Below are 23456 nucleotides of genomic sequence, written 5' to 3' on the forward strand. Positions count from 1 at the left end.
ACAGTCTACTATAAAACTGTTCCCTAGTGCAATATATAAGGATTATGTTGGTTATTTGTGATTTTGTAAGAGGAAAGCAGTGCTCTCAACAAGGAAAATAATTCCCAACAACTGCTTCAAAAACACATAGGAATGGCACAATAAAACACCCACCTTTGCTGGTTTAACACAGTGGTACTTAATCACAGGGTCCTCAGAAAAAAAACATATTTTCAGAAAAAATAAATTTGCATAATAATATTACTACATCTGCAACCACACCCCACACATAATTTAAGTTCATAAGTTATTTTTGTTATCTACAGAGTTTACTTAAAATTCTAGAACTTGGTTTCGGACATAGCGTTACCACAAAGATAATTGTATGCTTACATCAAGCAACAGCGATGTCAATTTTCATCTTTCCGTCTCCTTTTGACGGCAAGTGTGGAAATCTGAGAAATATTAAACTGAGTTACAGAGTCAGGAAGCAGTCAACACAATCAACTGCTACTCTCTTTGCATGCTAAAGGACCTCACATTTCAACAGAAGCAATCTGCAGACCAACTCCACAGCTTACTTAGTAAATTAATGAAATGGACCGATTGCCTACACAAAACAAATTTGTGCCCAAATCATTCCCACCCACATTCCCCAGGTACTTCAAATCTGATAGGTCGTGATCACTGTACATTTGAAACTATTTTATTGTCTTCAGTATAACCAACAGTAATCATAAAAACATGGCACCACATTGTTTGCTACACAGGAGATTTAAAAGATCCCGGCCTCTGTGAGGTACGTATTGGCTTCTAAGAGCATGCCTTTCACATACACTCGGACAGTGTAGAAGAGTGTGAGGAAGTCCTGAGTGCTGAACACGGTGTCCGCCAAAGCAAATCCTAGTGTGGAAGGAATGAAACCCCGGCCGTATTCCACCATCCATGTCCCAGCACTCCACTGCACTGAGGTGGCTTCACCTACAGAGTGCACTAACGTGTCACCTAGAAATGGGAAGAAAAGATGTATACGCATTGATATAGATACGAACAGTGTGTAATGGAATGATTCTAGGTTCAAATCAAACATGGTTAAAAGGCTTTAAACAATATCATTTTTATAGAATTAAAAGTAATCAACATTCATGATAAACCAATATATATGGGTATATAACAGGGGCAAAAAACACTAACACATAATATGAATAATTGCATTTGATCACAGTTGTGCAGATGCAACATTTAGTACTTTCATTCATGTTTAACTATGCCTTCCCCTTCAAATACAGACATGTGTTGATCAACCACTCTCTCTCAAACTCAATCAGATCTATATTTAAATGTATTTATTATGGTTTGCCCACAGACAATTCTATAACTATAGTCCGACTATCAACGGGAGAATCACATATAATAGTCTCACCTGGATAAAATACTTCACTCTTGGTCGTCCCCTCTTTCCACTGCCTAAATGTTCCCGATATAATTGTGTCTGATATTTCAGCCCAGTACCGCCCTATGAAAATATTTAAATGTGAAAAAACATGAACAGTGAACAAACAGCAAAATGTTGCTAATGAGAGAAAGAAAACCTAGTGCATTATATATTTGTAAATTAAAAAAAACAAGATGTATTGCAGATAATGAAGAGTTTTCTAAAGAGACATGGAACAATGAGCATCAGAAAGCTCACCTGAATGGCCGCTGGTGTCCACTGCCGTTCCAAAGAGGAGGACGTATTCTGTGAGCGAGGCGTGAAGCAGGCACATGGAGCCCATCCAGCCCCCCGCATTCACAAACACCCACTGCAGGTCTTCATCCTGCAGGATATGACCAGGGTACTTTTTCCTCAGCTCAATTACCACTTTGGAGAAGGCCTGCTCGTGATCCAGTCCTGCTTAAAAAAATAAAAATAAAGAACCCTTCCACTTTAAAACGAGTAACTTCAAACATAATGGCACTGACAAGTCCAGCCTGTGCGCATGGTGTGCCTCCCAAATCCATGTTCTGTATCAGTATGCATCTGGTCACGTTGCATGCAAGATGCACAGAAGCAATACACCAGATTAAGCTGTGTTGATATATGCTCAGTTTCGTTTAACTGAAGCTTCATTTTTACTTCAAAGGTGCCCCCTTTCATTCGTATAAGCAGTCCAAAGACTTGTATGAATGGCAAATACTTCCAAAAGCAAAGAATGCAGAGAAGGATGGAGAATCGGTCACAAATGTGGATGAAGAGTCAGAGTTCAGTTTTTAATTAATCAGAAAGGGCCTGCCTCATTCCCACGCCCTACCCTGAAGCTCTAACTTGACTCTTATTGATTCTTACTGGCTACATGACTCAGATATTAGATAATGGACTCTGCATCTGATGAACTACAATGTCAAGAGAAGCTGTACCATTTAAAAACAACTCAAAATGGCAATCTTGTCCCAAGGCAGGGGACTCCCACCTACATTAGGGCAAGACACAACATGTATTGGTGTCCCTGTCTGATTGTAATCACAACTTTCAATGTAACATATGTTCCTGTCATCCATATAGCCTACTCTTTCCCACTGTTATTGACTTTCAGTTCTACTACACTTATGCAAAAGTGAGGTAACAATCATATTTAATGCAAATGGTCTTTACAATAATATATATTAACAAATATAGATTTATATGTACGGGTGATTAATGTATAACAGTGGTTTTAGGATACAAGAATACAAAGTTGATCACTATTTATCAATATATCACTGTATAAGGTTTATCCCATGTATTTCACCCTAGAGGCTAGATAGAACCAACAAACTAAAACCAGCTGACTCTCTTAAAATAGTCTCGGTCGTGAATCGTCTTCAGCAGGAGCGCTGTACTTGGCCTGCTCGTCTGGTGTAAAATGAGACTGGGTGCGTTCAGTTATCTCCGCAGGTAGCGTTGCAAATGCAAGTCCCAGCCCTGAAGTATGAAAGTGGTTCAAACTGGGGAAAACCACTTTGCGCCATAGCTGTATTGATCCTGCTGTGACGCTCACTCCACGATGACTCCGTCCCGTCCAGCTGACATGTTAACCTAGAGCATCGAAGTCATAATTAAACACATATATCATATACACATTGGAAACAGCAGTACTCGCCTGCGTATTGTTTGGCCAGCTTTGCAACGTCCTCCTTGTTGAACACGTACTGCTTGCTGCCCATCCAGTACTGCAAGTACTGCACCACTAGCGCCACAATGCCCAGCGCCACCACGAGTTTTAATATTTTAGAAGTACAAGACATTTCCGGACACTTAATGCCAACCACATATACAATTACTGAGGCTGAACTGTAAAACACAGAAAGTAAAGAGACGCCACTGTTAAGAAACGAGACACGACGCTTCACTCAAACATTAAACAACATTTTCTAAAGCTTGTTTTTTTGTATCACGCCGGTTAAAACCGATTCATTTGGAACGAAGATGATTGACACCTCATTCCACCAATAGAATGCTCAGAAGGCCGAATTCGCGTCCAATAAGAAAGCGCAAAACCTCTGACGACAAAGAGACTTTTGTCTGGTCTGTTGGACGAACAACCCGTTTTCCGAAGTTTTTAATGTCCAGTGCACTGATTCGCATACATTGCTTGAAGTGTGCACATTGGGTCAACGTGGATGAACCTGTCTTATCTATAAAAAGCTCATACAATTCTGTTATATTATGATGTTATTGTACAACTGAATTATTATTTAAACTTGCATTTGTTACAATGAGAGTTCTTATGTCTTATTGACAATTAACCTGCCAGAACGTACATTAGACAAGTTACATATTTTTCACTGGCAACAAAAGTTCATTCAAATTCCAACCATACGCTCATATGCACAACAAGCGCACATTCTAACTATTAAGTAAGTGTTTCAAATTGTGGTTGTAAGAACATATTTAACTTACAAAGAAGGGACCGTAACGTTAACCTGTTGTTCGGCATGAAATAATCAGACACCAGAACCTAAAGCAAACATCATCCAGCGTTGGCCAATCAGACACATTCCCGGCGGTAGTTTCCTGTATTTCCATTACTGTCAGAGTGTCAGTTCTTGAGAAGAAGCTGCTGCTTTAGCTGGCGCTGATCAATCGTGTGAGTCTCTAGTTCAGTTTCAAACAAGACTGTATGCACATCCGACCAGCATGGAAACGAAGAAAAAGCGCACCGATTTTGATACTGCAGGTATGCTTGTCACTTCTCTGTGTACTTGTGTTGCAAGTCAGTTGTGCATGTGATTCTGTTTGTCTTGAACCGATAGCAGTGCTGAAACCAGACGAGGGACAGATTTATTTTCCAATTGTAATTTTCTACAACTGTTTAAGCTCGTGTATATGAATATCAGGGTGTGTATTCATTGCTGGGGTTTTTCGTCTTAATCTCGTGATAAAACTGTCATTTTATTTTCTATTGAATCTTGGGAAATGAAGTCAGGAAGTAGAACCGGAAGAAACCGATGACGATTCATATTATTAAACTGTTTAAAGCTCACGAACATGGTATCTTTAACTTGCGGATGCAGCCCTAGTTAAAAAAAGAAATACAGTTAAATTCAATGAAAAAAATAAGACTTGAAAGATATCTTCCCTCTTGTAGTGTTTATATGGCAGGACATCAGTGTGTACATGTAAGGAGCAATGCAGAGCAGACAATCACAGTTGTAGAGTTCAGAGAAAGGTATGGCTACTGTCAAACGTGTTTAACAATGTTAACAGAAACTTCATAATCAGTAGAATAGTGCATTGCCATACAGATATCCACTGATGTGGATTGCAAGCTGTGTAATGCCATAAAATCAATACATTAACTAATTAATTAATGTAAAAGAAAAGAGAGACAGAAAGGCCATTGTATTTTTCACATCCCCAACATAGGTGAGCTGAGGATCGGAAATGGATACTTACATTTTCTTTTGGTTGCTGTCAGCTATGCTCCTCTATTATTATTTTGCAACCACGCCTGCAGTACCCTTCAGTCTGGCAGCTTAAAAGCCACTGATCCATCTTCTCTCTATATAGATCAATGTTAATGGAGTGCTTTACCATTGAACAGTTCCTGCTCAGAATCTGCACAGAAGGATCCCTTTGAACACATCCACACTTCTGCATTTGTGATGTGATGACGTTAATGTCATCAGAGTGGGGAAGAACATACCTAGGAAATCAGAACCTGCATGCTGTTCCATTCATTTAAACATAAATGCATTGAAGTAAATTATGTGTACGTACACAATTAGCTTAATTTAGTTTCATTGTAGCTTTTGTTTTATCAGTCTTATAAAAGAAAACAAATGCATGAATGTGTTAATTTAAATATATGAATTATGCTTAATTTCAGTTTATATTTGGCAAGTCTGGAGCTAAAAGAAAAACAAATATTACAGAATTGCGACCTACCCGCTATGAGCAAATCAACAAATCTGAACTTGAGAGTGGTTATCAGTGAGTAGAAGAAAGAAGCATGTGACACAAAATCAAGCTGCCAATGAGTATAGTGGTTGAGTTTTCTATTAGGTCAAAGGTCAAAGGTCAAAGTTGAGTTTTATTGTGGCCTTTAAACGTCTAAATCTAAACTGAAAAGGTTGATCTGCTCCGTCTCACCCCAGATAATAAGTTGGACACAATATATCATCTAGGACTGTCCCAGCATGATGATCATGATGGTCAAACTAAGACTAGCAATGTCAGTGTCTGATTGTATGTTCCCTGTCTGTGTAGAGCACCAGCACCTGCGCTATAACCCTCTGAGAGACTCTTGGGTCCTGGTCTCTGCTCACAGGATGAAGAGACCTTGGAAGGGTCAGGTGGAGAAGCCCCCAGCGGACGAGATCCCACGACAGGACCCCTCCAACCCCCTCTGCCCTGGCAATACAAGGGCAAATGGGGAGGTGAGAGATGTTTGAAAACGCTTCAGTGTGCCTTAGGTCACATGTGATGCAGTGCTCTTTTTTTCTAAGGGCCACTTTATATTAGGCAGTAGGTAATAGTAGTAATTGGGGCCATCTAACGTCCTTCAACTCTCTCTCCCACACTTGAAAAATCTTTCTCAGCTCAGCGTTTTACACTTCTGCCATTTGGCTCCTGGCAATTATTTCTGCCAAGTACTGAAATCAGGCTAGCAAATATAATAGAATTCCCTGTTGATAAATGCTGTCTCCTGGGTCTTTTTTTTTCTAATCTTTAGGCTGCTATGATACACCAAGGTTTGCTGCACTTGAATGAGTTTCCATATCTCATTCAAAAATTGCTTTGCTGCTGGCTGTCTTGTGGTGCTGAAGCATTCCTGTGAAAAATGCAGTTCTGTTAAAAACGTACTTACTTCCATGCTGTTTAGGGCATTCTTTGGCCTGTTTAAAATCTACCTCCTATATTTGCTTTAATTTTGAGTGTGCAGCTTTTTAACCTATGTTTGAGGTGTGCAGACAAAATAAGAGCTGTAAAAATCACACCGCAAATTTACCAATTTAAGAAGGCTGCATTTTCCCTCTTCATGTCTGCTGTTGTTTAATAAACTAAGAACTAACATGGCAGCAGTTTACCTTTTATTTATTTATTATAATAATTTTTATTTTCAATTTTACTATCATAATTTGCACATTAGCATTATTATATAAGCCATATGAGAAGGAAGAATAATCTAATCTAGTATAATCAAGGACAGTGGACATTTCAATTAGTAGGATTAATGGTCAGGCTTCAATTAAAATGACACCGGTGACCGTTTTTATTACAAATATTATCCTGAGAAATCTGCATCTTTTTTTCAAAGCAAAATTAAGTTCTGTTATTCTGTGATCGTGCCCTCTTCAGGTAAGGCATTCAGATACTGTTTGAAATGGCTGCAATATATCTTGATTTTTTTTGTACGTATTTTTAGACAGTTTTGTGTAGAAAGAATGTCCCTTTTAATTCCTCTTGAATTATACTGATTTAAAATGAGGGCTATAATGTCATGTGAAAAAAAAACTAGTTTCAGCTGCCTCCATCAGACTTTTTTTGGGTGCCTTTCCAGGAGAGTATGACATGACTTCATTTGGTGCCCCCTGGTGGTTACAATAGCAAAGCCTGGGGATGGATTAGGCTTGACCTGTTGGCACTCATTTTTACTCATCCATGAATGATGCATTGCCTGTTCACAGGAGTTTCATTTTAAGCACTCACGAGCAAGCAAGTGCATTATGAGTATACTTTTTGATATAGCTGAGTGCATCACAGAAGCACTAAGAATGGCCATTATGCCATTGCATCTGTAAAGCAGATTCTCAGATTTCCTAATGGTATTTTTTCTTTTATTTCTGTACTTCATCTTGCCTTCTCAGTTCATTGTAAAAAAAAAAAGAAAGAAAGTTTGATAATGATATCCCTAAGACCGTACAGAAATTCCTTACCTTGAGAAAATAGTAATAATAAGAGTATAACGAGTAACACAGCATATGGAGTCATTTTTAAGGTACCTTAAGAATTTCCCACAAATATATGAATTTAAAAGAAAAACTCCATAGCTTAGCGCATATTGAAGCAAAAGAAAGTTAAGTCTATAATGCTGAAACTGGTAAAGTTACAGGATGGTAAAAGTGGAATTGCTCTCAGTTATATCTTTATACAGAATATGAGATATAAAAATATATATATAATTTTCCTTCTAAGCCTACATTCTTCAGAAGAAGTGTAGAATATTTCCAACCACTACTTTCCAAAATACAGTAATTTCTCAGATTTTCAGTGATACATTGTCACAGCAATAGTATTGATCATTGGGGCATTCCATACATTACCAATGCATATGTTGTGGTGAAAATACTGATGCTGTTTCTTTTGATGCATATCACTGTTTTGCCCGGTCCCATCCCACCTGTTGACTTGTGTGACCATGTCTTGTTGTGTTTACTCCAGGTTAACCCTGACTATGACAGCACTTTCCTGTTTGATAATGACTTCCCAGCCCTACAGCCTAATGCTCCAGAGCCAGGTCTGTTTAATTTCATCTACAGAAGATGTTTGTGCCATCTCAGTTGATCTATCATTGCTTTTATTACTGGAGATAATTGTATTACACTTTATTTTCTGTTCAATATTGAATTGTTTGGTAGAATGTGTTTAAATCAAATTGTTACTTACCTAAATAACTAGGTTAAATATTCCTGCAGAAATTGTGATCTTAAATCTTATAGTTTGCTTCATCAAGTTCAATATGACAAGCATTCTACCGGCATGTAGTACTTTGCAATTTGTCAAGTAAGACAAGACATGAAACAACTGGAATAAGAAAGTATTGTGGTTGATCTAGACGACCAAAAAAAAAAAAAAAAGAAGGATTAACTAGGTTTGCCACACTATCATTACTGAATGCCTTTGAATTCAGAGAAACAGTATCGTAGGGGATAGAGTGTGAAAAACAGTGATGTGCATAGCCTTACCCCCCACCTGCCTTTGCATGTCCCTGGTGAAAAGCAATGATACACATACACATATAAAAAGCTATTGACTTTTGCAGACCTTAACCTGGTGCGTCTTTTCATTGTTGTGCTGGGAATCCGATTTCAATTAGTGTTTAAGCTAAAGGGAAGCTGTGAAGGGAATATTTTTTATCTCATCTACTTTGCTGTCTTTTTAATATCTCCTGCTCTTGATTTGTTGATTAATTCATCCTCTCTGCAGTTGGAAAACTAAATAGGATAATGACCTTCTCTAAACAAAGTAAGCCCCCTTCGCTACATTACCGTGAGAAGAGGCTCTGCTATAATGCAAAAGAGAGAATACACGGCCAGTTGATTACATTCTATATCAATGTAAAATGCAAGTAATAGATTGTTCTGTTCTTTGTTTCTTAATGAATATGAATTTCAAGAAGAGGGCCATAATGAGTAGCCGATGACTGTCCTTCTATAAAAAAAGTAATCACTGTTTATAATTTCTCACTCGGGAGCAATACATTTCTGTGGGAGAGGCAGAAAAACCCATCTCTTTTTTTGCTTGCCACTTTTATTGCTTTTATATTCCCCCAGCTCATTATGAAAATGAATATTACTGTAATATTCTGCACAGACAGCCTATAGACTATATTACCAAAAGTAATGGGACAAATCTCCCTCTGCTGGTTATGGATCAAAGTAGAGGCCATGTGTTTTTCACCCTTGTTACTCACTCCTGTTTTTTATAACTGCAGGGTCTTGGGGTTTACTTCCCCCTTGTGCTCATAATCAACTTATTTAAGTCCTCAATTAATTTTTCTAAATGTCCACTCTGCATGTATTCAGGCGCTGAAGATGTTAGGATCCATATAAAATCTGCAACACTGTTTCTCCTGAGGACTGGGAGAGAGTTTGGATGCTCTACACTGATTATTCAAGGGATTTCTGTAAATTGTTCTCATTATTATTATTATTATTATTATTATTATTATTATTATTATTATTAGAAAGACTTGAAAGATATACATGTTTAAATAGACATCAACACTCAGATCAAATCCTAGCTTGTTAAATCGCAATAGTGTCTCCTTCAAGCAGGAATCTGGGCTATTTGTGGATGGATTTTAGAAGTAACGCCTGTTGATTTATCTTCTAGTTTTGAAACAGCACTAGTGTGATTCACTGTTTGTTGTTCAGCTTTGAAGTCTTTAAAAGATAGTTTTTGCTAGAATGTTCATTACCATAACAGGTATAAATCTAAGTTGAAAAGACAAACCGCTAGAATATCGCTTACTTTATGAGAACGAGAAGTAAGCATTTGCTTCTTTACATTCATACTCAGGTGAGTTTCGTATTCCCCTAAAAAAAAAAATCAATTTGTTTATGTGACATTCGTAATGAAAACGCTAGTGCCATTCTGACTGTCGTTTACCCTGCAGGAGGTAACATGCTCTCCTTAAGCAAAGCTAATAAATCTGAAAGGATGAAACCGCCTTCTTAATCACCGAACTGTGCACAGGCATCTAATTGTGCTATTAAGTTCCCATTAACTAAAATATGTTTAATCCAAATCAATTTTCCCCTTTCAGGAACCAGTGACCATCCATTGTTTCAGACAAAAGGTGCCAGAGGTGTTTGGTAAGAAGAATTCATTATTTTTACTGAATAAGTTTGCCATTTTTTTGCATGCGTGTGTGATCAATGTTAAAAAGGCTTTCAAGCCAACATTTACTGGGGGAAATTCAGAAAATTAAAAAATAATACTGACACAAATGTTCTTCATCTACCAATTCTTGACCTTGCTTTCTGTTATAAGTGGTACCTGCTAAGCTTAAAGCCTTTTTAAAGAGGAATTTTGGATTGACAAAATTGTCTTCGCACACACCTAAAAGGACACCCACAGCAGTGAGACCTGGTCTAATTTAAAAGCTGGATTCTGTCACTAACAAAGTCATTCTAGATGACTGTAGGATAATGCAATTGTGGATGTGTTAAAGCATTACATAAGGGGGTGATTAAATCAGTCTGTATTGGATTTTAAATCCCTTGGGGAAATTGCACTGGGTTGCGACAAGCGTCCCTGTCAATGCTGTGGGATTAAACCTTTAAAAGATGTTTCAATCAATCCAGGATGATTCTTTGAGGTTGTCTAAAGCACTAGCTGATGCAGTGTAAGTGGTCTGCATTGTACTTTGGCTGTATGTAATGACTGTTGTTATTAATCTCTCATTAATTTGAGATTTTTTTTTATTGAATAGGAAGCATGGCAGTTGCATTTACCTTTGTATATTTCTCTCTCATTTTCTTTTTACAGTAAGATCATATTTAGGTCTAACTGTTATCAACACGAGAGTGTTTTGTGACCTGTGGATTATTAGATAGGTTAACACATTTGACTAAATGTACCCATACTGATCCCTTCAAGGTCTAAGACTGTAGTTGTTTTGAAATAAAAGTCCTATTCTGTAGCAGCAATGATTAAAACCTGTTCAAGGTTTTTATTTTCATTTTAGTATGAGATTTAAAGCGTATTAGTGTCAAAAGCATCTCCTCATATATTTTATAACCATCAGATGGCAGTATAGTGTAAATAATTGCTTAGTGGGGTAATATTCCCTAGTATTTCCCAGTCCTTTGGATCCCAGTTTGTATTCTGGTGTTTGTCCCACCTCCTGATCTCTTTAATTGAACTATTTGCTTGGTTAGAAATGTTTTTTAAACTTTAATTCCAGCTCTTAATAAGACTATTCTGCATTAGAAAGTAGCATCAATCCTGAATTAAGTGCTGGGTTTCAGAACTCCCCTTCCTTTAGGTGAGGTGTTTCAATAACTTTGTGTTGGGAATAGAACTCATAATGCTAGTACAGAATTTAACAATTCTTGGTATGAGAGATTTTGATCGAGTATAATTATCCCAGGTCTGTGCATCATAAACTGATTATTTTTCCAACAGAGCAGCAGTTTATTAAACAAGTTGGCGACAGACTGAATAGACAGACTGATGATAGGTATTTCTGAACTCAAGGACTGAGGGCAGAAAAAAGCTAAGAACTAATAGAGAAAGTAGTTCAATTAAGGGCTCAGTACACAATTAAGAATTTGAATCCAGGTGATCAAGATTGGGTAACACTGATGTACATCAATGGCTCTAAAAGCTTTTCCAATAGAAAACCATAATATAGCCCTCAGAGAAAATGCCCAAAGCAGTTTCCCTAAGGCTCTAAGCCACGTAATGAGTTTATAAGTGGTTTATAAAGCAGAATTAAAATAAAATTACCCCTAAAGACCTGGAATATTTTTGCTCCTCACCAATCAAGCAAGATCAGTTCACATAGTTAACAGATTGTTGTTCTAATTAAAAAAAAATCAAATACATCGGTTTCTGTTCAGATGAGTTAATCTGGTAGAAATAAACCCTAATTGCAAAGGGAAATGTAATGAGTGTCAAACAAACTATAAATGCATAGGATAAGACTGTTGTGTCATGCAGTACCTAATTTAAAGTACTTCAAATGAAAGGAAAACAGAATGGTTTAATTGAGAACACATCTTCATCTTTGCAGTGCAGTTTCTCAAGAGTCTGGCTTTCATTCTCTCCTTGTTTTATTTTTTCATTTCATGTAGTAAAGTGATGTGTTTCCACCCCTGGTCTGATATCACCCTGCCACTGATGAAGATGTGTGAGATCAAGACAGTGATTGATAAATGGGCTGAGTTAATAGAGGACCTGGGGGCCACATACCCCTGGGTGCAGGTAATTACAGTCAAATAAGATCCCTGGACACAAATGGGCGTCTCACTGGCTGAGTGCACTCGCAAATAGGATTATTTATCCTGTAACATGGAGAATTTGGCATGTGTGTTGCCTGCATACATAATGAATGTTGTTTTCTGGCTGATTATATATATATATATATATATATATATATATATATATATATATATATATATATATATATATATAGCCATTGATGATATATATCACCCATAAAAATATTGCTGTTTTTGACACTCAAACAGGGGAAAAGCACTTCAGTAGTTAAACTGGGAAGCTGGTTACAGGCAATTTGGCAGAAAACTGAGAATCCTTTTTTGCTGCCTTTCTACAATATGGGGGGGGGGGATTCATAAAGAAAAAGCAACCTGAATGGTAAATTTTATATCCTAAGACGACTACTTTCAATTAATAGACTGAGACTTTTATTTGTATTTTCTGTTGTCCGAGGCTTGCTGGTTCTTAATTCATTACATTTAATAATCTTCAAGATGGCCTTGCATGAGTTGAAAATGAAGGATAACATTGTGCAGCTGCTAAACTCAGATCATTGGGACAGGAGGATTTTAAACGCACAGTCCCCTCTGAAAGATTTCTTCCTTAAATTGTTAGTTAGTTAATAGTTATGGCCCTTTCAGTTTTCATTATACAAATGGAGTTGTATTCATATGGGTTTAGGGGGGAGGGACACCAAGTAAATTATTTCTTGTGTCTTACTTTTTTTTAGTTTAAAGCACTTGGAATACATTAGGATGTTTTATAAGCTGTGAAAAGCAGTGGTAATGTTAAAACACATGATTAGGTGCTGGCTGGGTCCAACACAGTGGTGCATGTAGCCTGGAGTTCAGAGTCGCTGTAATAGAACACATTGATTTCAGATGAACAATTTCTGACTTCAAAAATCTAAAGATGTACACTATGTCTTCCAGATCTTTGAGAATAAGGGGGATATGATGGGCTGCTCCAATCCACACCCACACTGCCAAGTAAGTGACAGCAACTTGTAATGAGTTCCTGTTTTTTTTTCTATGAATTGCAGGATGCTGTTAGTAAAGTTCTATTTTTCTCCCGATAAACAAAATGCATAAATGCACAGGGTATTCAAAATTAATCAATCAAATCTTATGTAATTTTAGTTGCTTTGATTGTCTGCCTCAACTAATATTTTGAAGGCAGGCAGGGCAGGCAAAATAGGCTGTATCACCCCCTCAAAAATCAATGATCTTCATATATGTACAGTACTGTGCAAAAGTACTGGGTGGGAAAAAATGCTGTAAAGTAAGAATGCTTTCAAAAATAGACATGTTAATAGATTATATTTATCAATTAACTAAATGCAAAGTGAGTGAACAGAAGAAAAATCTACATCAAATCCATATTTGGTGTGACCACCCTTTGTCTTCAAAACACCATCAGTTCTTCTAGGTACACTTACACACAGTCAGGGATTTTGTAGGCATATAGTCAGGTGTATGATTTAACAATTCATCAATTCAATATGGTGGTTGAAACACAATCATTAACAAACAGAAACAGCTGTGTAGGAGCAATAAAACAGGGTGAGGAACAGCCAAACTCAGCTAACAAGGTGTGGTTGCTGAAGACAGTTTACTGTCAAAAGTCAAACACCATGGCAAGACTGAGCACAGCAACAAGACACAAGATAGTTATACTGCATCAGCAAGGTCTCTCCCAGGCAGACATTTCAAGGCATCTGGGTTTCCAGATGTGCTGTCCGCTCTTTTGAAGAAGCACAAAGAAACAAGCAACATTGAGGACCGTAGACTAAGTGGTCAGCCAAGGAAACTTACTGCAGCAGATGAGACACATCATGCTTACTTCCCTTCACAATCGGAAGATGTCCAGCAGTGCCATCAGCTCAGAATTGGCAGAAAACAGTGGGACCCTGGTACACCCATCTACTGTGCGGAGAAGTCTGGTCAGAAGTGGCCTTTATGGAAGACTTGCGGCCAAAAAGCCATACCTCCGACATGGAAACAAAGCCAAGCGACTCAACTATGCACAGAAACACAGGAACTGGGGTGCAGAAAACAGCAACCGGTGCCCTGGACTGATGAGTCAAAATTTGAAATAGTTGGCAGTTTGTTCACCGAAGGGCTGGAGAGTGGTACACGAATGAGTGTCTGCAGGCAACAGTGAAGCATGGTGGAGGTTCCTTGCAAGTTTGGGGCTGCATTTCTGCAAATGGAGTTGGGGATTTGGTCAGAATTAATGGTCTCCTCAATGCTGAGAAGTACAGGAAGATACTTATCCATCATGCAATACCATCAGGGAGGCATCTGATTGGCCCCAAATTTATTCTGCAGCATGACAACGACCCCAAACATACAGCGACAGTCATTAAGAACTATCTTCAGCGTAAAGAAGAACAAGGAGTCCTGGAAGTGATGGTGTGGCCCCCACAGAGCCCTGATCTCAACATCATCGAGTCTGTCTGGGATTACATGAAGAGAGAGAAGCAACTGAGGCGCCTAAATCCACAGAAGAACTGTGGTTAGTTCTCCAAGATGTTTGGGCCAACCTACCTGCCGAGTTCCTTCAAAAACTGTGTGCAAGTGTACCTAGAAGAACTGATGCTGTTTTGAAGGCAAAGGGTGGTCACACCAAATATGGATTTGATGTAGATTTTTCTTCTATTCAATCACTTTGCATTTAGTCAATTGATAAATATAATCTATTAACATGTCTATTTTTGAAAGCATTCTTACTTTACAGCATTTTTTTCACACCTGCCTAAAACTTTTGCACAGTACTGTATGTACTCCATTACTTGGTAGGCACCCATTAGTTTGGGCAATTAGGGCTGTGTCAGTTCTCCACCTGACATGAAACCCCTGCTGTTTGTATCCAGTGATTGCTGTGTGTAATGAAACAGGTGGCTGATCAATGCAAATGTTCCAGAAGGTGCATGAGTATTGTTTTTATCTGTCCCAGGCCGTGCAAGATAATTGCATGAATTAAAAAAAGGAGAACACAAAATGTGTCTGTACAGCAGCTTGCAAACATTTGGAGCATGTTCTGCAGGGTGAAACTACAGGTCTTATTTGGGATCCATTCTATAGCTACTTTATTCCATCCATCCATCTTTGGTTGGTCATTCTTCTTGTAATGTATCCAGCCTTTTGCTTTTCAGCATTTTCACTCTGTCAATGATGTCACATATTTTCATTTACCTTGGACAGTCAGTCAGTCAGTCAGTCATCAGTGCAGATGGAAATATTATGGAATACAATAACAAAAAGGTGAAAATGGGATGGACCACATAAAAGTTGGGAAGATGAAATTAAAAATATTGTAAAGATGTGCAGCATTTTTGTAGTGTGTAAAAAAATTGTTTAGTTTCCCAAAACTGAATTTCTGTAGCACTAGTTCAGCATTCTCCTGCTCTTCTCTCATACAGCGATTGAGCAGCTACACTTATTCATTCTCATGGTTTTGTTCAAGGTTATGCAATATCCCTTAAAAGCCACACAAGGCTGTACATGCACTACAATAAAGATGCAGTGAATCTGCCAGTCTAGAGCAGCCCAAGATAGTTGCACTTGTACTTTATGGTTGTATATTTACATATAGAAGCCATTAGCAGAGACAAGGAAAATCTGGCACCAATGCCAGTTGCACTTAGGTAAACATAACTTTCATGTACTGACTGGACATTTGCCCATGCTCAAAGAATTATTTCACTTCGACAGTTGCACTTCAATGCCTGGGCAAGGATGCCTGTTGAGAGGCAGACACGTTGCACTTGTGCAAAATCTACTCAGAATGTCCCTGCTTCCAGTGGCACGTTTCTATGTCTAGACAGTGAACTTATAGGCCATCTTATGGTTATTGTTTTTTTATTTTATTTCTAATATTTCATAACTCTGAGCCCTTGGGTTAGAGAAAACAAATGACTGTGCATGTAGAAAAAACAAACAACAATAACAATGCCAAAAGAGGAAATGGTGATTTATGTAAAGGCCTGTATGTGATTTTTGTGTGTGTAAAGTCCAATAAAACCTGTTAATGTCCACTGTATTGATGCACTGAATAAACAGATATATAATAATAATAAGTCAATGTTCTGATGATGAAGTTAATGTATGCAGCAGCAGGATACACAGCAGATGCCAATTAGTAGGCTGTGTGTTGTGAGATCCTGGACACAGGTGACATGTTTCGGAAATGCCTCTTATTTGCTGTTTTCTGACACTTGGGGGCAAAACACTTGACCTGTGTCTGTCAGATCTCCACCCAGCTGTACATCTCAAACCACTGACTGGAGCCACTTGGGGATGAGCTGCCTGTGTAAATAATCTCTTAATTTCTTCTAGCAAACAGAGTGATATGTTTGTGTGTATGTGTGTGTGTATTTTTCACAGCTCAGTATTGGCTACCAGCCATTTATTATTACTGCTGGAATGAGCACATCTCCACAGTTGTGAAAAGTCACCCCCCCGCCATAGGACATTAATACCCCTCCACCTCACATTTTTTCTTGGCTGCTGTACTGTCGTAGCCCACCAGGTGGCAGGATGGTCATTCTACACTGAGAGGTTTGAAACTCTAGCTCTGCTTTCCTCACAGACAACAACACCACCTGTACTGATATTCCCATGATTATCTGCCTCTCAAGGAAACAGTGCCAGGATATCTAAAAGGGATGTCTTTGTTTGTCATAGTTGATGCCTAATGTGGAGATCATCCATTGCAATATTTCATTATAACATAATTATCTATTTTCTGATGGTAACTGTTTGGATTACAGTTCATTTCCTGGAGTTTAGACTACACTAAATCCCAGCGCTTTCTATTTCAGACTTGGGGCGATGCCCATTCTTTGCTGATGATGTGAAAACTGTACTTGGTCACACTATGTGGTGACTGACCACAGCAAAGACACTGTTGCACCACAAAGAGAAACCCAGGATTTACAGGGTTTAATACAAAGCAATGTAGGAGAGAGAAGGAAAATAAATCTGCAGCCATCGTGCTTGAAATTGTGTAGTTTTAAGGCACACACATGGTACTTAAATAACCACACTTTTAACACTCAGTTATTTATTTACAGAGGGTTTATTTGTGAGATCACTTGATAGTAAAAAGCAATGCATCATTTATAGACAGTCCATTCCATATTGTATAGATATGCATAAGCTAATTTTAAGTGTTTGGTTAGTTCTTGACTTGGAATGCAAAGGGACACACACCTTTGCTATTCTTTGTGATCTCCTCTGCCATGAGGTGTAAACTGTAGAAAGGGAAACACCATCTTTCTAGACAAAAAAAGGCTCCTAAAACACTTGTAGCTTCATATCTCTCAAAAAAATCACTGCACATGAATGGCAGTACCTTCACCATGTAATGATCTGATAATAACAGCCTTTACTTTTCCTGTTTGGAGAATTAAACGGTGGAGGGTAGTAAGGGCACCTTAATGATCTGACTCCAATTGAGGGTGGCTATAAGTGCCAGTGGCTATAGCAATGTGGGCTCAGCCTCCATACTCAATAAGACCATTTTAGCAGAAAAGTTGAATTTACTTTTGTAGGGGTGTCGAGATAAACATGTAAATGCTTCAGATTAGAGTAGGACTCATTTAGCAAACCAGCAAATACTTATTAGATTGGGAATAAATATCACAGATCTGTTTAATAAACTGCTGTAGCAACATGTAGGGAGTTATAACACTATATTTTTCTGAAGCGATGCAGGTTGCTGTTTTTGTTATCATCTAATTATTTCAGACCATTTGTTTTTCCTTACTCGTCAGCCTGTGGTATTTTAGTATTCTACAAAAGTGGCTGCTTCAGTTTTTATCACACAATTTCCCCAGGGTCTGCTTTTATGTACCACAGTGCTTTACCACAAAAGGTGCAATTTTGTTGATTGCATTTGTTGTTCACATTTGCTGATGTTCACATTAATCTCTGTAATATGAATACAAAGTTCAGAAGGATGATAGCTGCAAAATGTCTAAGACTGCATGGCATTTTACAAGGTTAACGCAATTATTCACATATGAATACTCCTAGCAGCTCACTTTACAGGAATAAACTGCCTCAAAGTAAACATTTAAACAATTTAGATTCTTTAAATACTAACCATAGCCAATCAACCAGTATACCTCTCCCTTTGAGATAATACATCGGAAAACCTTAGGCATTAGCTACGTTGATAATTTATAAATTGATTTTTTTTAAGTATAAACTAGTCGTGGGATGGGTATTTTTCAGAGGCATTTAAATTGTTGCTTCCAGAATGTTAAATCGGGTCACTCTTGAAAATAAGTTAAGATGCAAGTTATGTATTTTATATATTATTTTTACTTTGACTCATTGAAGCAGCAGTCAGAGAGAAGCCAGTGGGGAATCTAGGAGAAGAATTATCCTTAAGAGAGTGAAATTCCTCATCTCTGTCACAGCTATTAATAGGAAACAAGGATTTCTTGTCTTAAAAAATATGAACACTGTTGCACTGAAGATTGTTCCCTTCTCTGGTACCTTATGAAGCAGTATGAAAAGATGAAGGCCTAAGCACTAGCTTCATTAAATGTTGTCACAGTTTCTCGTTACCACTGTTCCTTATGATATGTTAGGTTTATACTTATTTATCTTGCTAAGTATCAGAAACAAATTACATATTGGTATGCATACATAAAAATACAAAAAGAATAACTACTTGCTGGTAATTTTCCATTTGATATAGACTGCACGGAAATTCTCTGGGGAAACAAAGCCATCAATACAGTGTGTGGCCCAAGAGTTCAGATTTTCCAGGAAAGGAGTTGAGTTCAGTTCTGTTTTGGTAGAACATCAAATTCTACATAAGAAACAAAACAAGTAATAGATCAAAATAGCATATTTATATTCTCCTGCAGCTAAGACGTCTCTGGATCCACGATAGAATAAAAACAGTCTTATTCTCTGGTGACTGGGTCTGAGTTTTGTCTGTAGTTTTGGAGTTATGCCTCTGATACACTTTGCTTATAATGCATATCTGCCAGCATTCTGAATAAAAAAGGATGACGAGCAAATTCACCAGATACTGTTGAAGTAGTACAGGCATTTTACCTCCCTGTTTGATTGACGTAGTTGTCATTCAGACGGTTTGGTGTAATACCCTTTCTCTCTCAGCATGGAAATTTCATCCTTATTTATTTATTTATTTATTTATTTATTTATTTATTTATTTATTTATTTATTTCTTCTCCGTGCTGACAACTAAAAGATGGTGCCCCAGGTTTCCTAATGGGTTCTGTCACCAGTGTGTCTGATCATTTGCTATTCTGATAGGGTTGTTACTGTACTGTACTGTTACTGTTGTTACCCATTGAGTGTGTGACATTCGACAGGGCTTTTGGAATATTACGATGTGAGTTATGGGAGTTTGATACAGTGCCTTCAGGCAGCAATTGGTTTCTTAACAGGAGTCAATAAGCAGCACACAGAGCATTGCACGGATCCTGCTGAGGTATAATAACACAGAAAAATCAACTAGGACGGTGCAAGAATGTTATCATCATGATGCATAAAAGTGGAAACATTTGAGTTGGAAACACTTTAGCATTCATTTTCCCTTTATTTTTTAGTAATATTGTAGTTTAAAAAGGGCACCCTGTTGATTTACACCTGAGTTCATATAATCTCCTTTTGCTGTTTCTGCTATTTTGCGTTTACTTCTGTGGTTGCATCGCAGCTCCCTGGACACCGGATTCGCACCATTTCGAGGGGCGGTTATAGTCTCTCAGACTATGCAGACATCAATAACTTTGATTGTTAATTAAATCAACGGGTGTACTATTAAGGAAGTCACTCCATCAGGGTTTGTGCTACTCAGGACTGTGAATTGCAAATGGCCACCTGCCACCAGGGGTGTGATGGAATAATAATCTTGTGCATCTTGGCTGTCTGAGCACCATACTTTGCCAATGCGTTTCAGGTGGTTGTCGGAGCCCAGCACAGTGAGTATTCCTGTATTAAAACCATCATCTCATGTATTCTTGATACCTAGTTATTGTGAATTACTATTTCCCCCCCTCTCTTTAGGGAAATTAGACATATGCTGCTTTCATTTTATACCCTACTGATGGTTTTTAATCAGCCCACACTGCAAATGTTGTGTGCCTACCACTGTATAAACACCTTATTGTGAATGGCAGGGCAGCCTTGTGGTTCCAGATGACCATGCATTTGGTATTATAAACAGTTGTGAACTATATTCATTCTAAACAAATCTAGTTCACATCCTCACTCTCACAACTAATGATTAGTTAAGTTAAGGGTTAGACTAGAAGCTCAATGGGAACAGAAGGCAAGGTGGTTACCGAACATTGAGTTTTGGAGACTTACTTAAAATGACAGGCGTTAAACATTCACATCCTCGTTTTACATGAATATCAGAATACTGACAGTCACCTGACAAATACAAATTATGAACTATGAATCCACGTCCAATGTGTCTCATGCCCACAGAAATTAAACAGCAGCTCATCTTGTTTTCTTACAGCAAGTTGAGGCCAGCTGAAGAAATCCACATTTTAAGCAATCTAACAGATATGATACAAGGCTCCTTTTCTATCAAAGCTGTACAACTCTAGAGGAATTGCAGTTTCTTTCAAAGCATTAATACGTTTTTGTTGTTGTTGTAAATCTGTCAAATATGATAAACTACCCATCAAGGCAGAATCAAAATTGTACCTTTATTTTGCCTTCAAAAGCAATGGCATGACGGCAAACCCTGTCACGAGCAACAATATGTTCACTGTACTACCAAGAGCAGCTTTTGGCAAGAAACTTTGTTTGTGATTAAAAGGGAAATCAAATAGCAAGACCATTTTTGGCACCACTTGAATTTTAGGAAGATTTGTCTTGAAAGAAATGGAAAATGGGAAGCATAACTTTTTCTAAAAAACATTTTATGACAAAGTCAGTTTATTGCGAGTTTGAAACTATGTTAAATTGGAAAACTTACTCTATTGTATTTGGCTTATTACTGTATAGATGTGACAGATGATTATAAGTAGAACAAATGTATAATATTTACAGCTATTTTTATACCAGTGAAAAAGATTTTAATGTGTTCGGGGAACCCAAGTAATGAAAAAAGTCTGGTGTGTGAGCAATATAATCCTCTCTCTTCTAACCAGCTTGAAACTACACAAATGCAAATGGAAAACCTCCCCAAAAGGGCACAAGTTTAAGCATTTATAAGTGTCTTGAACTATTTTATTTAAAATCTAACTGGACAGATTTTTTATGCCAGAACAGAATTTGCTGCTTTTATTTCCACTCCCGCTATAAAAAAGAAAGAAGGAAAAAAATAAACACATTTATTTAATTTATCCCCTTCCTGATTTGCTTCATATGTTTAAAGTTTTTTACCTTTAAAGTTTAATAATTGCGTATTGAGAATTAGGAGCAAATTTACCCCAGGAGAAAAAGCTTTTAAAAATCACCCTGAAAATATGTATTGGACAGATTCAACAACAATAAAAAGAATAATCATAATAATAAGTTATATATTCAGAATTGATGATGACAAATATTCTAAACCTACATGTGTAGCAATAAGGGTGTAATCTGTTAACGTCTATTAATACACTCATGATTGTGGCCCTACCAATCTATTTCTCTAAAGCAGTTTCCTTTCTTATGCACAGTCAGGTATAGTTTGTTACTTTGATGTACTGGGCCGTTTCTTTTAGTGAGATGAATTAATATAATTTCTATACTGTTGTATTTAATTTTTAATTAGAATATTGTCTCTCTGAAGACCCCTGTGGAAAGCACCTTTGGTGAGGGGAAGGGAGGGTGTTTTAAGACTTTCATCTTTATCAATTAAGAGAGATAGTGAAGGAAGATTTCATTTTTAAATTATTTTCATTTTTTTCTTCCCCCCTAAAGATGGATAGTGCACCTCTGGAATTGTATTATTTCTACCAGCTTGGCGTTTGAATGTTACAGATGATTAACTATTTATGATGTTCCGCAATGCGATTATGGTGCTTGATATTGAAATTCATCTTACAAATAGCCATGACCTTCTAGATATGCATTTCAAATAGCCGTCAGCATAGAGCCCTTTTTCTTTATTCCCATTTTTTCCAAGCAAGTAGGTTTTTTCTGAGTGTACTACTGAAGAATAAGGTGATGGGGTCAGCCTTGTCAGAAGATGTAATTGCCTTGTCAGTTGATTGGGGAAATGCCTCCCACTTAGGACCCTCACAAAGGTATACAATAATAATAAAAATACAAATTAAGTCTTTTCTTAATGAGACTAAATTGGCAGCAGCCTTGAACATTTGACTTATTGTGTTAATGCTTCAGATGGTGTTTCAGCAAAGGTGATGCAACACAAAGTATCACATGAGAGCACCACTGTATTGTAACTTTTTATTGCTTGTTACATTTCTGTTTTCTATGTTGTTTAAAACAAGGATAAGAAAGTACTAGTGCCTCAATCAATCAATCAATCAATCAATCAAAACCTTTATTTATATATGTAAGCCCAACTGAGACCAAAACCTCATTAGAAGTGGGGCCCTGCTACAACATCAGGATATAAATTAAACGTAGGTTAGTAAAAGGATATACAACACATAATAGACACATGTACATTAAACAAAAAAACATAAAGTCAAGCATAACAAGAACAACGTTTGTGAGCTGGAAACCTAAAATAGACCTAAAATCACTCAAAGGAACCAGAGCTGTGGATTTTTGAAAATCATTCCAAACCTGAAGAGCATTAAAAATTAAGGCTTTCTTGCTAAAATCAGTAAAAGAAAATGCTATTTCTAAAATAAGGCAATCTTGTGCACAAGTGCTATACTGAGTGGGTCTGGCTGTTAAGAGTGACAAGATGTAATTTCTGCAAAATGGCATTGTAAATGAACAGTAAACTATGGTGCTATAATTGCTAGTGATGACCAGCCAACCTTCGAATACAATTCACAGTGATAAGTGGGGAAGGGGTCACCAGTGATGACCCTCAGAGCACTGTGGTAGATGGTATGAAGAGGTTTCAAAGTTAAGGCTACAGTAACTCATCAACATGTGTTTTAAGTGACAGTCTGTCATCAATCCAGATACCTAGATATTTGTACACAGACACATGTTCCATATAGGGTGCAAATATTAAAATCAGTGCATTTAGGAGATTTAGAAAATACCATATATTTAGTCTTCTCAACATTATCTCTAAAGAAATGTACCTAGAGTTGTCATGAAACAAACATCGAAGTATCTGGCTAACTTGTCTGGAGCAGAACAGA

General features: G+C 37.5%; 2 protein-coding genes across 4 annotated transcripts in view; one reads left to right on the forward strand and one right to left on the reverse strand.

Moving 5' to 3' along the window:
- Positions 1-669: 669 nt before the first annotated feature.
- sigmar1 (sigma non-opioid intracellular receptor 1) lies at positions 670-3533 on the reverse strand. The gene is made up of 4 exons (XM_066712119.1): positions 3102-3533; positions 1673-1873; positions 1403-1495; positions 670-984 (listed from the first exon to the last, which is right to left on the reverse strand). The coding sequence occupies exons 1-4, from the start codon at positions 3244-3246 to the stop codon at positions 755-757; spliced, it is 669 nt and encodes a 222-aa protein (XP_066568216.1). The 5' UTR covers positions 3247-3533; the 3' UTR covers positions 670-754.
- A 269-nt stretch (positions 3534-3802) lies between these two features.
- Positions 3803-23456, forward strand: part of galt (galactose-1-phosphate uridylyltransferase) — an 86604-nt gene continuing 66950 nt past the window's right edge. The window contains exons 1-7 of one of the 3 annotated variants that reach the window (XM_066712117.1): positions 3803-4178; positions 5012-5213; positions 5711-5880; positions 7886-7961; positions 9993-10041; positions 12028-12157; positions 13108-13164. In XM_066712117.1, the coding sequence (XP_066568214.1) occupies positions 5773-5880; positions 7886-7961; positions 9993-10041; positions 12028-12157; positions 13108-13164 (420 nt within the window). In that variant the 5' untranslated portion in view covers positions 3803-4178; positions 5012-5213; positions 5711-5772. The remainder of the gene's footprint in view (positions 4179-5011; positions 5214-5710; positions 5881-7885; positions 7962-9992; positions 10042-12027; positions 12158-13107; positions 13165-23456) is intronic. The other 2 variants (XM_066712116.1, XM_066712118.1) reach the window with 2 other exon arrangements.

The sequence above is a fragment of the Amia ocellicauda genome, chromosome 8, assembly GCF_036373705.1.
Source record: "Amia ocellicauda isolate fAmiCal2 chromosome 8, fAmiCal2.hap1, whole genome shotgun sequence".
Taxonomy (NCBI): domain Eukaryota; kingdom Metazoa; phylum Chordata; class Actinopteri; order Amiiformes; family Amiidae; genus Amia; species Amia ocellicauda.

Bases quoted from the DNA above. Each gene is read 5' to 3' on its own strand.
- sigmar1 (XM_066712119.1), bottom strand. From the start codon at position 3,246: ATGTCTTGTACTTCTAAAATATTAAAACTCGTGGTGGCGCTGGGCATT. The intron at 1,496-1,672 runs GTGAGCTTTCTG...ATATTTTCATAG, and splicing joins GGACACCAGCGGCCATTCAG to GGCGGTACTGGGCTGAAATA. The intron at 985-1,402 runs GTGAGACTATTA...TCCCATTTCTAG, and splicing joins GAGTGAAGTATTTTATCCAG to GTGACACGTTAGTGCACTCT.